The 14,690-nt window shown below is 41.4% G+C and overlaps 1 protein-coding gene across 2 annotated transcripts in view; it reads left to right on the top strand.

The window, feature by feature from the left end:
• MARCHF1 (membrane associated ring-CH-type finger 1) overlaps positions 1–14,318 on the top strand; it is a 479,021-nt gene extending 464,703 nt beyond the window's left edge. For both annotated transcript variants that reach the window (XM_070371927.1, XM_070371928.1), the window contains 2 exons: positions 1,097–1,244; positions 10,961–14,318. In XM_070371927.1, the coding sequence (XP_070228028.1) occupies positions 1,097–1,244; positions 10,961–11,259 (447 nt within the window). In that variant the 3' untranslated portion in view covers positions 11,260–14,318. The remainder of the gene's footprint in view (positions 1–1,096; positions 1,245–10,960) is intronic.
• The last annotated feature ends 372 nt before the right edge of the window (positions 14,319–14,690 follow it).

Below are 14,690 nucleotides of genomic sequence, written 5' to 3'. Positions count from 1 at the left end.
AGATGTTGACTCTCTCATAGATAAAATTCAGCCATTCAAATACTTGGTAAATTTACACACTTAAGAATGCAACATTCACATGCATTAATATATGATATTTGCTTTTCTCTTTCTAACTTACTTCCCTTTGTATAACAGACTCTAGGTCCATGTTAGGTCCAAATGACCCAAATGACTCTAGGTCCAAATGACCCAATTTAGTTCCCTGTTGTGGCTGAGTAATATTTCATTGTATAGATGTACCACATCTTTTTTATCCATTAATTTGTCTGTGGACATTTAGCTTGCTTCCATATCCTGGATATTGTAAACAGTGCTACAGTGAATATTGGGGTATATGTGGAATCTAGAAGAAAGGAACAGATGAGCCCACATGCAGGGCAGGAATGGAGACCCAGACGCACAGACTGGAGCTGTGGGCATGGTGGCAGGGTGGGATGGATTGGGAGATTGGAACTAGCACATATACGCTACCGTGTGTCAAACAGCTAGTGGGGAGCTGCTATGCACCACAGGGAGCTCAAGTCAGGGCTCCATGATGACCCACAGGGGTGGGATGAGACGCGGAAGGGGGAGAGAGGTCCCAGAGGAAGGCGATCAATGTATACATACAACTGATGCACTTCCTTGTGCAGCAGAAACTAACAACATTGTAAAGCAACTATACTCCAATTTAAAAAAGAGAGTGCAACACTGTGTCAGGGTATGTACTATCTAAGGGGAGACTATGTATGACTGCTTATAACCTAGGGCCACAGAAAATATAGGAACTTGAGCTGAAATGTTTTTGAAAATTGTATAATATTAAAATTGTCCCCTTCCTGTTACAGAAAAGGAAACTACAAGGAACTACTTATTTGGAGAATAGGAAAATATTTTTGTTTTTGTTTTACTATGTACTTTTTAAGTTATAACTCCACAGTTTATGATTGTAGATCTTTCCAAACATGAAGATTTGTTTGAATATTTTAGTGTCATCTAAAATGGCAACTATGTAATGGTTTCTCTCCATTCATGACCTAGGCCTGGGATATAAATGGGGAGCAAAATTTCCTGGTTGGAGATTCAATTGTGTGTAATTGGTTTGTGATTGCAGTGGGAGAAATTGCAGATGACCACAAGCGAAAGGAGGAAAATCTTCTGCTCTGTCACTTTCCACGTCATTGCCATCACCTGCGTGGTCTGGTCCTTGTATGTGCTGATAGATCGGACGGCAGAGGAGATCAAGCAGGGTAATGATAACGGTAAGAGTTTGTCTCCTTTCTCTTTCTGGCTTGAATCCTGGGACATCACCCAAGTGTGTGCAGTGGAGCTGTTTCCCAGAGCACCTGTGCATAGCAGCACCTGTACCGGCAGCTGAGTCTCCTCCAGCTCCCTAACTGATGAATACTCTGACCGTAAAGCACTGACCAAAGTAAGATTTATCAAGTCCACCTTACCAGGGGAGAAATCCATAGATGCCACACACCACTTTAAGCTATTCAGGAGCTGATAAAGATCAGATTCTGCCCCGTGTGAAAAGACAAACAACTGTAAAAATAGAATGTTTTTCCTTTTATTTAATTCAATCTATTCATGGCTTCTTGTAACACACGAATAAGAGGGCAGTTAGTAGAGACTGTGTTACAGCCCATTAATTAGCACACTATAATCTTATAGAGTGGGTTAACACTACAGTTTGACATTTTTACCACACTAAGTTTGATAGTGAAGGATGATATCAAGTCTGAGGAAAGATGTTTTAAAATCATTGCAGCATAGTCTAACATTTTAAATGGTTAGGTCGTTCAAAACAGGAGCAGAAATAACTTGCTTATCTTCACCTGTGAAGGGACCCAGTTCTGTTTCTCAACAGGCTCTGTTGGCTTTAGCCGGTAGCCTAAATCATAGCTGGTAAAAGACTGAGGGATGCTCCCCAGCCCCCTCCAGGGGGAGATATGTATATCATATGTAAAACCAGGGGTGAATTTGGAAGGAGATGGTGTTCAGATGATAGCGCTGTAAGTTTGCGCCTCCTTCAAAAAAAGAAGTGACAGAGAAAAAGATGAGAGGCAGTAGGAGTAGGAAGGAAGGAGGAAAGGAATCTTTAAAAGGAGAGGTTTCTTTCTTCTGTGTTTCTCTGTCTGGGCCCAAAGGGGAAAAGGAGTCCCCTTCTTGTGCTCCTGGTGCTGCTTCTCATCAGAACAGGGCTGAGATCGAAAGGACCAGGACCCCAGAGCCCCCGGGAGGTGGGGTGTGTAGCCAGAGTGTGTGTGCTGCAGGGAATTGGCAGGGCAGGGGGCGGGCAGGGACATGCTGGGTCAGAGGACAAATGGGGGGTGGTATTTTGTACATCAGTGTTAACTCATGTGTATACAATTTATATTAAACTACGTTGTTTAGAGCTGTGTTGTTTCAGATATGATGGACTTTAAAATATCTATCATATCTCTACTAAGTCAGAGTAGACATTTTTTTGTGTGTGCTGTCACTTCAGTTGTGACTGACTCTTTGTGACCCCATGGACCATAACCCACCAGGCTCCTCTGCTCATGGGACTCTCCAGGCAAGAATATTGGAGTGGGTTGCCATTTCCTCCTCCAGGAGATCTTCCCAAACCAGACATGGAAGTCTTTTATGCTTCCTGCATTGGAAGGCAGCTTCTTTACCACTAGGGCCACCTGGGAAGCTTCAGACATTTCTTTGAACTTTTAATTTTATATTGGGAATATATAGATGATTAACAATGTTGTGATAGTTTCAGGTGGACAGAAAAGATACTCAGCCATACATATACATGTATCCATTCTCCCCCCAATTCCCCTCCCACCCAGGGTGCCACGAAACACTGAACAGAGTTCCCTGTGATATACAATGAGTCCTTGTTGGTTATCCATTTTAAATATAGCAGTGTGTATGTGACTTTCCCAAACTCCCTAACTATCCTTTCTCCCCATCGCTCCCCTCAGAGAAAATTTATTTAAGCCCATGTCCTCCATGGTTGCTGGCACTGGCCATGCTGCAGACCTTGCAGTTGTGTGTGTGTGCTAGAACAGAGGCGCGCTCCGTCCCTGCACCACCTCGCCTTCCCCAGCCCCCGGCCTCAGGGACGGAGGGCTTCCTCGTGGGCCAGAGCAGACCTGCAGCTGGACAGAAGCTGGCCTGAAGTCTGACTCAGGGTCCACTGTCGCAGCCTGTGGGGCTCCCCCTGGGGTCCCCCAGCCACAAGGAAGGGGAAGGAGATGAACAGGATGACTCTCATGTCATCCACATGCAGATTGCTCAGAAATTCTCTCTTAACTCATTTATTCAATCCCACTTCTGACACATGTGAGCGGATAGTGTTTGTTTATTTCCCGTGACCCATGTCTCCTGTTTTTGTCCCTCTTGAGTCCTCCTGGGTGTCCTTTTGTCCCCAGATGTTGTTTCTACGCTGGTAATGCCCTTCCCCTAATCTCCAACCAGACATCTGCCTGCCTCCCGACTTATCCATTTAAAGGTCTCCCAGGCACCCAGACTAGTGTGTCCAATCTCCTAACCCTTCCACCACTTCCCACTCTGACCACTATGGCAAAGACACTGCTGCTGCTGCTGCTAAGTCACTTCAGTCGTGTCCGACTCTGTGCGACCCCATGGACTGCAGCCCACAAGGCTCCTCCACCCATGGGATTTTCCAGGCAAGAGTACTGGAGTGGGGTGCCATCGCCTTCTCCAAAAGACACTGCTAACCCTCACTAACAAAATGCAACCCAGCTTTCATTGCCGTCTCCTCCCCTTCACTTCCAGTTTACATCAATCACCAAGTCCTATTTATTTAGTCTGCCCCACAAGCCTCTGAAATCTGTTGGTTTCTCTCCCTCCTCACTGCTACCACCCATGTAGTAGCATCTCTTTTACTCGAAGACTGCAACTGCTCCTTGCAAGACTTTCTCTAGTTTGCCCACCTTCAATACATGTCCAGAAACATAATCACAGCAAGTTCAAAACATAAATCTGACCACATTCTGTCCCTGTTTATCCATGATTCTCAAAACACACCCTGGATTCTGGGAAGGAGCTATGCTGACCCCATGGCCTGGATGAAGCCAGCCTTGCTGAACACTGTTTCACCCCCAGACCTGCTCCCAGACCCTGCTCTGCTCCTCTGTCTTGGGGACACATTTCCTCCCAGCTTTTCGTGTCCACCCTGCACACCAATTCTCATGCTCATGTGTCATCACACACTTCCTTGTCCTTAAATTTCACTCCCTCCCAGAAACCCAGATCAGCTCCCTGAGATAGAATAACTGCTACTACCTCAGCAACTCTCAAAATGTGGTCCCCAAGCCCACAGCATGAACGTCACCTGAGTGCTTGTTAGAAAGGCAGACTCCTGCCTCTCCCCACCCTGGGCCTGTGACTCAGAGATTCTGAGGGTGGAGCCCAGCAAGGTGTGGGCTCTCTGAGCATGGGGAACACGTGCTCCTGCGCATCCTGTACCACCCCAGCCTGGCTGCCCATCGAATCACCTGTGCACCATCTGCACCACCACAAAGCGTCGAGCTCTATTCCCAGAGGTTTACACATAATTAGCCCTTACGTGATCCTCTTGTGCAGTCAGGCTGAGAAACTCTGCCCCCAGGAGACTTCCCACACCCTGTTGTGATTGCGCTTTTAATAGTCTGAGTTTTGACCGGGTCAGGCCATGTCTGTCTTGCTCACCAGCACAGCCCAGGTGCTGAGCGCTGTATCTGGAGACCAGCAAGGGAGCCAGTCAATGTAGGAGGGTGAATTCTTTGTATACAAGCTTTTCTACTTTTTTTCTTTTCTTTAGACTTTTTCTGCAAAATATTTTTTCCTTTTCTCAGTTCTGGGTAGATGCAGGATTTCATCCCACAGTCTCCAGTGGACTATCACCCAGGGTTATCAGCCATTATTTCCCAACAGAAAATGCTGCATGGTAATCAAAGATCAGCTTTCCAACACCTGTATCTATCAATATTTATACACATGGTATATAAGGTCAGTTGTCTACCATATACTTGTAAACATTATTTTCAGTTTCTTAAAAGCAAGTGAAAATGAGATAACTTTTATCTTTGGTGTTCAGATTTTTTGAATTAGGAAGCAAGATCTTTATCATGAACCAGACTCCGTAGTTATTCCTACAGAGTCACTAGCTAGAGGGACAGTAATTTCAAGTGGGACTGAGGTGACTTTTGTAAAAGTTTTTTTGTTTTTTTTTTGTAAAAGGCTCTCTGTATTTGTGTTCAAATTGTATGTAACGCCTGACTTCCTAAAGTGCACATTATCAGGTGGTGTAGACATCTTTGTGAGTTGTTATTAATCTTCCTTTGGCTTTGGAACTGTGAGAACTGATCCTGAACTGGCTTTTAAAGTTTTGGGGAAAAAAACTGCATAATTTAAAAGTCAAAATACTTAAAATCCATCTTGAAAACCTTCAAAAACCTTTGAAGAGGAACAAATTGCCTTTCTTTAACCAGAATGGAAGTTGAATATAAAACAACAACATCTTCTGAGCTGTAATAACAAGACTGTCAGGAAAAAGTCTTTTGTATGTTGAGTGACTGTCCTTTTAGCTTAAATATGCATCATGCTCCAGATTCCTCTCTTTCTATTTCCTGTGATGAAAAAGGCAAAAACAAAAATACATGGTACTTGAAACTTTAATATCCTAAATTATCCATGTTGTCAACTCTAATTTGGGGGAACAATTACTCCCCCTGCCTTATCTTTACATATTCTAGAAGAATGCTTCAGGGTACTACTATCTGTGTGCTGAAAACAAATCACAAAAATAAGGCCAAGAAAATTCACGTTATCTATGAAAGAGACTGTAGGTGGAGAGTTAAGGCTGCTCCAGGACCATTTAAATGCATAGAAATGAGGGAGTAGTGTAGCAAATTGATTTTGTTTACATCTGACTCCCTCACAAGCCTCCAAGAACATCCAGGGTTGGACTGCACCTCCCTGCTGGCTGTTAACATCTGCTTTGAGAGCATCTTAAAAATCACTTCCCTGCCATCCATATAATATTTTCCTTTTCGGCACTGTTGTTTAAACATACCTTTTTAACAGAACTATACATGCTGTTTTGTTAATGACCTCAAAGTGGTAAACGCCTACTTGGGCTAATGATTGGAAGGCCCTGCCACAGTCTACTTCTGACTTGGTCATGGACTAGTTATCATGAATAAAATAATCACTCTAAAGCTTACTTTTTCTCATTTGTTGACTAAGTTGGACTGACTATCCTCCAATGTTTCTTTCTAGGATTTGTTTCTCAAAAACATAATGAGCTTGACCTTGCTCATTGATAATTGATAAATTATCAGATAAATTGAAACAAAGTGTTTATACAAATACTGCACATGTATCATCCATGTTTATTCACAGTCAGTATTACCATTAAAACTAGTTAAGGAGAAGACTGTAAATATGTGAAATGGGCTATTTCCCTGTGCAAAATCCCTTCATTCTTGAAGGAAACACCCTTTGTGAAGCCATTAACCATAATAAAGGAAATCTTAGTAAGATCTGATTTGTAAAGAAATTGAATATGAGTATGGGTTATTTGGAATCTGGTTGTTTCTTAGCCAGGAAAAGGGGGGCTTCTGAGAGTGAAAATAAGGAAATGGTGACTGTAAAGGAGATGAAAGAGACAGTCGGTGGCAGTGATCCTGTTGGTGGAAAAACTCTAGTCTTAGGTTCCTGAGGGTAAATGCCCTCCAACCCAACCTGTCTTCTGATCCTGCCTCATTGGAAGATGCAGTGAGGAAGATCTGGGCAATTTTTTTATGCAAAAAAAAAAAAAAAAATTACAGATTTTACTCTTCCATCATGTTTACTCCTTCGTTCAATCTCTGTAAATACAGTTATTTTTACCTGGACTTCCTAGTTTCCCTCTCTGGCTTGCTAGAAAAATCTCACCTTAGATACAGAACATATGATGAGCTGAATGGTCAATGTACTTTTCTTTGTCTGAAGTGCTTTTACTTGCTCTTCAAATACCAGTTTCTTTACAAAACTGTGTACTGATTTCTATGGTTCTGGTAGCACTGCACTTTCAGGCAGAATGCAGCGTTTTGGTTCATCTAAGTCTAATTTGTGAAGTCTTCAATGCCATATCACAGGACAAATCTAAAGTCTTTCCTGGAAAACCGACTGGCATGTCTATTGTTTTGGGATGGCGTGGATGTTGTTGCAGCCTTCAAGTATCATGTCACAAATATGCAATTATCAAAATGGTGAAAGAAGTTATTTTGACAAGTGTGTATTTTATGACTTGAGAGTTTATTGCCCATTCTTGTAAGATTGACATGATGATATGGAAAGCAAATGAACTGATTGAAGGTATCTGAAGGGCAAGATTCCCATTTCCTTAGAAAATGATGGTTCACAGAATATCTGCTCCTCCAATTCTTGCTCAAGAATTTCCAGGCATCATCTCCTATCAATACTTAAGAGGTCAAGATGGGCAGAGAGTTGATTCCTAAGTCTCCAGGAACTCCTGAAGAAAGATCTCAAGCACAAAGGTGGAAGTAGAGATAAATCATAAATCCTTGAACTTCAGAGTAAAGAAGAGATGGTTGAATTGTTTGAAGCTGGATTTTCCAGATTCCTCTTCTGGACTGGCAAGTAGGGTCAACTTTGTGCTCTTGACAATTTTGAGTACATGCTCCAGCTTCAAAGAATTCTTTGGGTTACACAAGGGGTCCACTCTGAGCTTCCCTTCTTCACCTCCACCCTTCCTTACTGTGTACAGTCTTTCCTTTTCACAGAAAACAGCATAGAACTGACTAGCCCAACACAACTGAATGGGAAGACAGTGTGCTGCCTCTCAATAAAAAGAAGCAAATGCATCTCACCAATGAAAACAACATCAAAAAATCCATTTAGCCCCATTTTGGCATCTTCTCTTAAGATATCCTTATCATGAGTTTTTAAAGATAAAATCCTATAATTGCTCAATAATATCAATAGTTTTTAAAGGAAACAAAAATCCTGCCCACTTAGTAAAAGGCAAAGAGAAAAATCAGCTGTCTCTGAAAGAAGGTGGCCATCTGGACAATGGGTTTGCACTCAAATGGCTTTGGCTCTGGGGTGGGGGATACTCTGTACTCTAAAGTTTGTCTAGAGAAATTATGGGAGCTTTGACTCCCCAGGAAAGTAAAAAGGAAGAATGACCTGAGTAGAGGAAATAGATTCAGAGATACCTTGTGAAGGAAAAGTACCGGGGTCAGGGTCTCCAAGGTCTGGGAGCTGGTTACTCCTGACCCTGACTCTCAGGCACGTCATGGACTCTGGCCACTGGGTCTGGGAGGAGAGGTGGGGCAAGAATGGAGTCTTCTTCAGCCTGTCCATCAGTAGTGCCCCTTCACTTGCAAGGGAAGAAAGGCTGTCACTTTTGGTTATATTGGAAAGATTGAGGCACAGCTGTCAAAGTCAGAACTTTGATCATTAGAATGTTCATTCATCCTTGAAATGTCTACTGAGCAAGGCAGTGTGAAAAACACAGACCAAGAAGACGCAGATCTTGCATGTGTCAAGATAATGGCATCACAGAGAATAACTCACGTCAGTGACTCAGGCCACACGTGTAAGAAATAACGTGAAAGAGTGAGCACATCTATTTCCGGGTGGAAATGATTTCCCATTCAGGTTTGTGGGATAGGTAGACACACAGAAATGGAGAAGCAAAATCCTGAGAAAAGAAATATCATGGGCAGAGGCTCAGAGGGGAAAATATCCAAGCAGTTTTAACTTTCAGTGTGAATAGAAATCAGAGGGAAAGTGAGATGTCATGCATGGGGATTTCCCTAAAAATGAGACAAAGCACATTTAATCTACAGCTTGCCTGTGGTTAACATTTTTCTAAACAAGGAGACTACTGCTCAATGGAACAGCTGAGAGCAAAAATCCTTCTAAATTTAAAGAACTCCAAGATGTTTAATTTGTATACTGAATCTTCCCTGCAAATTTCCAAATAAAGAAGCGTAAGTGATCATCTTCTGCAACAGGGCTTCTCAGCCTCAGCAGCACTGACATTTGGGACTAGGTAAACTACTTGCTGTGCTACACATTGCAGGCTGTTGACAGAGCAGCATTACAGACCTCGACTTACTAAGTCAGCAGCACCTGTGAGAGAGTCGTTTCCTAGGCAGGTTGATAAGGAGTCTAGGGGTCCCCAAGGAGAGAGGGGTCTGGAATTCTCAACAAGGAAGAAAGGACAAACTTTTTTTCTTTCTCCACATTCCTTAGGATTATATAACAATAATGTATCCTGCCTAAGGACAGTCTTTGGATTCAACCTTCTGTTATCTTAAAATGTTAATTATGGGAGTAGACCTGGTCTTTACAAGGACGTATCTTGCCTGAGGACATTGTTATCTTAAAATGTAAATTATGGGAGTAGGTCTGATGAGGTCTTTACAACCTCCAGATATTCTTTGGATTATATAACTTCATTGTTAACACTAGCAAGCGGGTACTCTTTCTGCCCCCTTCTGATGCCTATGTCAGAAGCTTTCTCTATCTCCTTTATACTTTAATAAAACTTTATTACACAAAAGCTCTGAGCGATCAAGCCTCGTCTCTGGCCCCAGATTGAATTCTTCTCCTCCGGGGGCCAAGAATCCCGGTGTATTCGCATGATTCAACAACCCTTCACCTGCTCAAGTGTTACCAGGTGGAACAATCCTCTCTAGACACTGCCCAGTGGCCCAGGGAACACAATTACACCCTCCCCTGCCCAGCCGGGAGATGCTGGTGCCCAGATTCACTGACTCAAGTCTGTTCTCCTGGCACAGACATGAGTGAAGAACAAGGCAAACCCGTCAGTGTGAGGCAAACAAGGCAGAGTGTCCGTTTTGAAAGTATATGTAATTATTATATGCAGGATGCTTCCTGTAACTCTACTCACTGTTACAGGTAAATGAAGTCTGATCCCCTAGACTGTGGTTTCCAACCACCCTTCTATTTGACAGCCTCTCACACGACTGAAGGCAGATATATCCTCCACACCATTCTAATGTTGGCAAGATGTGCTCTCCTGACCATCATTTATTACACACTTATAATCATGCATGGCCTAAATACTGTTACAGCAAACTCTTTGTGAAAGAAAGTTCATTTCTAGTTATGATGATGGAAATTAAGATAAAACATTGATGCCTAAGAAAGAGATGGTTCTCAGTTACAAAATATAAGATGTATAAAACAAATGACTGAAACCCTAAATCTTATGCATGTCTGTACCCAGGAATTTCTTCTTTCTGGTGAGATGTAGCAGCTTCTGTGTCTCTCGCTTTTTTTTTTTTTTTTTTTTTTTTTAAGGTAATGCAGGTGGGGGCGGGGGCCTGTAGGTACAGTCCCACACACAGCTTCTGTTACCTTAAGAGCATTAAGTCTGATTCTTTCACTCAGTATGTACACTATCCTTCCTTAAAGATTTCACTGTAAACAATAAGTGCTGAAGTCAAGTATCAAAATCCAGTGTAGTATCTGATGATCACAGTAGGTTCTTGATGGTAAGAGGAATGAGACATTAGTGGTAGGTGAGAGAAGTCATGTGCAATTTTAGCAATACTTTGAGAATACTTAAAGCAATTAAGTAGTTTTTGTTATTATTACTAGTTGTTAACAATATATTTCTGATTTATGTTAACAAGCGGGCATAATCCTTTAAGGGCTTCCCGGTGGCTCAGTGGTAAAGAATCCACCTGCAATGTAGGAGACATGGGTTCGATCCCTGGGTTGGGAAGATCCCCTGGAGAAGGAAATGGCTGCCAACTCTAGTACTGCCTGGGAAATCCCATGCATAGGAGAGCCTGGTGGACTATATAGTCCATGGGGTCACAAAAAGATTCGGACACAACTTAGCAACTAAACAACAGCATGGTCCTTTGAAGGAACCATAGGGGGAAAAATAATCAAATCTATCAATAATGACTCAGTGATAACATTCTCTTTTCTTTGAAAGGTGTCCTCGAATGGCCATTTTGGACAAAGCTGGTTGTGGTGGCCATCGGCTTCACAGGAGGTCTGGTCTTCATGTATGTACAGTGCAAGGTCTACGTGCAGCTGTGGCGCAGGCTGAAGGCCTACAACCGCGTGATCTTCGTGCAGAACTGCCCGGACACAGCCAAGAGGGCGGAGAAGAACCGCTCTTGCACCGTGAGCATGGACACCAAGGACGCTGGGGCGGTGCCCGCGTTGCAGACAGGGCCCACCGCACGGCAACCCGCGGAGGCCGGCCCCACTGAGCTCATACCCGTGTGACGGGGCCAGCGGAGGCCTGCCACCCAGAGTCCAGCCTGTCACTACAGATGACAGAAGCGATCCTGAGTAGTCACCCTCTATCTTCTCTCCGCTTTCTGACCCATTTGTTCTTACTTTGCTCAAAAGGAAAGAAGAAAACACCAAATGACCAGGATCCCATGAAACAGTCTCAAGTGTAAAGAGGAAATGTGGAAGTTAGCTGGAAAATGATTTCTGGGACAATTAACCACTGGCGCAAGGGATGCTTTTAGGCAATGCGGAAAGCCTGAGTGGACAGACCCATGAGTCTTCACAGTAGCAGGGAAAGTTCCAGAATAAGGACTTGAGTTGAACGTGCGTTTCTTCTAGGGCCTCATGATGCTAACTCTCTCATCTGGAAATGACAAACGTATCTGGGTTTAAGCTTGAAATTGTCTGCATTATCCCTAAGGCACATCAGACACAAACTTGGAAGATGCATATTTTGATATTCATACTTTGACGGCTAACAGGTTTTATGGCTGTAGTGGAGTACAGTTTGTTTTGACAGGTGTATGTTTTTAAAATAGATGCAAGACACATTTGAAGATATTAATACTTGAAATTATGTTTAAATCATGAAGAGTAGATTTTCAAAATATTTTGGGATTTAATTAGCTCTGTTAAATACCCAGAAGCGTTGTATACTCCACTTGGACCCTCTGAAACAGCACTGTCCAACAGAAATGTAATGTGAGCCACAAAGGCTGGCTACATACGTAAATTTAAAATCTTCTAGTAGCACCATTAGAAAAAGCAAAAATACATAGGTGAATTTCGATAATGTTTTATTTAGCATTATATACCCAAGTTATCACTTCAATGTCATCATTATAAAAAATTGTTGAGTTATTTTACATCTCCTTTTATGAACCAAGGCTTCCAAATCCAGTATGCATTTCATCCTTACAGGGAATCTCAATTCAAATCCACTGTATTGGACAGAGCAGCCCTAAAATTAGAGACAAAGCCTGTTTTAAAAGTTGAATCTTTCAAAACAGCACTTCATTCTTTTATTCAAAGTATCACAAATGTTACTTTACAAAGCACTAATCAAATGAAGTATCTTAATAAGAGTTAGATAAAGTCATTATTTTTTAAAGGGTAAAAAAACTATAAAGCAATCTACCCATGACAAAGTTTTGAAATTAACTTATTTGCTACTATGAAGCACTTATAATAGGGGAAATAAAAATTTAAGTCAAATGTACTTTCTTAAATCCACATAAGGTGTCAACTTGACAGATGAGTAGTTATGACCAAGCATTTAGCCTGTATTTTAAAGAGCTGACAGTATTTCCCTTGCTCAACTGGGAAGCAAAAACATTCAACATTCTGTGATAAGTAATAAATTGAGTTGTTTAGGTTTGACAGATGAGTTGATTATTATATTCTTTGCATATTCATGTAAACCTGAAGCGTGAATACTGCAGTGAGCTAGATTAATGATTATAAATATAGTGGCCTGTCAAAGAGAGATGTCTTACATGAAACAAGGTGATTTATCTTTGCTAGCTGTTGTTATTATTGTGAAAAGGCAACCATGATGGCATAGAACCAAAGCATGGGTTCCGCATTGCACAAATCTGGGTATCACATTGATGTACTTTGTAATTGTCAGTGTGCTTCTTCCTCACAGGTTACCGTAGGAAAAAGGAAAGAGAAATAGCCTTTTACTGACGAGAAGGATGATATTATATTAGTAGTGGCTGACACTGAGTCCAAATAGTACCAGTTCTTAGAAATACAGCAAAGGTCAACAGCGTCAACTTTGTGTGTGCATGTGGTGTGTGTGTGTTCCTGTATATACAAGAGAAAAACGTCAAAGTGTCAGTCGGGCAGCAAACAAGAGGTTTTTTAAAGCTCATTTTTCTTAAAACTTGTTGAATGAAGGCACAGGAAAAAAACAGAAAACTTGAGGCAACTAAACTGGCAACTAAACTAAAACTTCTGCACAAATAAAAACATAGTGGTGTAATTAAAAATATATGAAGCTTAAACTGGACTTTGTATTAACTTGTTAATTTCCATCTTCAAGGTTTAAGACATATACATTCATGGATAATGAAGCTTTGGGTGACTTAACCATGGCACTTCACCCAAGGGACTAAACGTGATTCATTTCTTCTGCTAAGTTTCCTAAACAGTTTACTAATCCATGTCTACTGAGGTTTAGCAACGGCAACAGTTTCACAAGTTCCTGAGGGAACAAAGTCGTCACCAGCAAACAAAGAACTGTTGAGCTCTCTGTCCTCTGCTCTGTAAGGGAAAGGATTATTTACACCAAAAATATCATTTAAATGCTGCCCAAACTTTAGAAAGATAGGTAAGTGTATGGCTCATAGCACAGTGGAAGATGATTGGCTCACATGAGGCCTGGTTTATTTAGGGGCACACTGAACACTAGAATGAAAAATAAAGATAAGCATTACTGTATTAATGGTAAAAGAGGACACGGCGTTTTAAAACCACATGTACATTCTCAAAATTAACTTGAATAGGCTTTGACTTTCTTGAAATGACAAAATATAGAGCTCTCTAACAGCATAAAAGTCAGCATTATTCTGCTATTCTTTTATAAACCCTGAACTCTCGAATTTAAATTCTTAAAGAGTTTTCTCATAATGGCTGCTGAAGGTTCAAACAACTGAAATAACTGTGTATTTAAAACCTAGTGTTGACTGTGTTCTTTCATACTGTGTGGCGATGGTCTCTGACCTTTCAGTGACTGGGTGTGGCTTTGTGAAAATACTTCTGTGGACTGGATATACCCTTCAAAAAGAAAAACTGCTCTCTGGAATGCTCTTCAGTTTTTTGAAGCATGTTTACCTGCTTATGTAAGAAATAAAATGGAATTGAAACAAAGGACTTAAATTGAAGAATAAATTGATAGTTCTACTAAAACCTTGGCTTTTTATAGTCATGACTGTGGTATTACCATTGCCATTTATACTGTTAATTTTTTTTTAAAGATCTGTCACTTTTATTGTATAAGCTCAAGTATTAAGTTGTAAAGAAATGCAATCCATATTTTTTTTTTTTTTAAAGTGAAGCCCAAAAGGAAATTAAGCTTAAGTACAAACGAAACAAAAATGTTCCCATCAATTTGGGATATAAAACAATGGAGAAACTGAAGGAAGACAGGTGTACACAGTAAAGGAGTCTTCTAAATGCTGCAGGATTAAATCTCATCCTGAGCTGCTGTTCATGGGATTACAGTCCCAGAGAGACAGCTGCATAGTTAATCTGTTTTGCAAAAGGTCCCTGAACCATCTATATATTTTGACTGGAAAACTAGACCATTAGAGCAATGGCATCACTAACATATTCTAATTGTCATGGAGGTGAGGTGGGGCAGTGTTTCATTTGCCTGACACAGTTCACCTTTCCTTTCATGCCAATTAATATTTTGG

The sequence above is a fragment of the Bos mutus genome, chromosome 6 (assembly GCF_027580195.1).
Source record: "Bos mutus isolate GX-2022 chromosome 6, NWIPB_WYAK_1.1, whole genome shotgun sequence".
Lineage (NCBI taxonomy): Eukaryota > Metazoa > Chordata > Mammalia > Artiodactyla > Bovidae > Bos > Bos mutus.
Note: the sequence above shows the minus strand (reverse complement) of the source record. Positions and strands in the feature narration are given on the sequence as shown.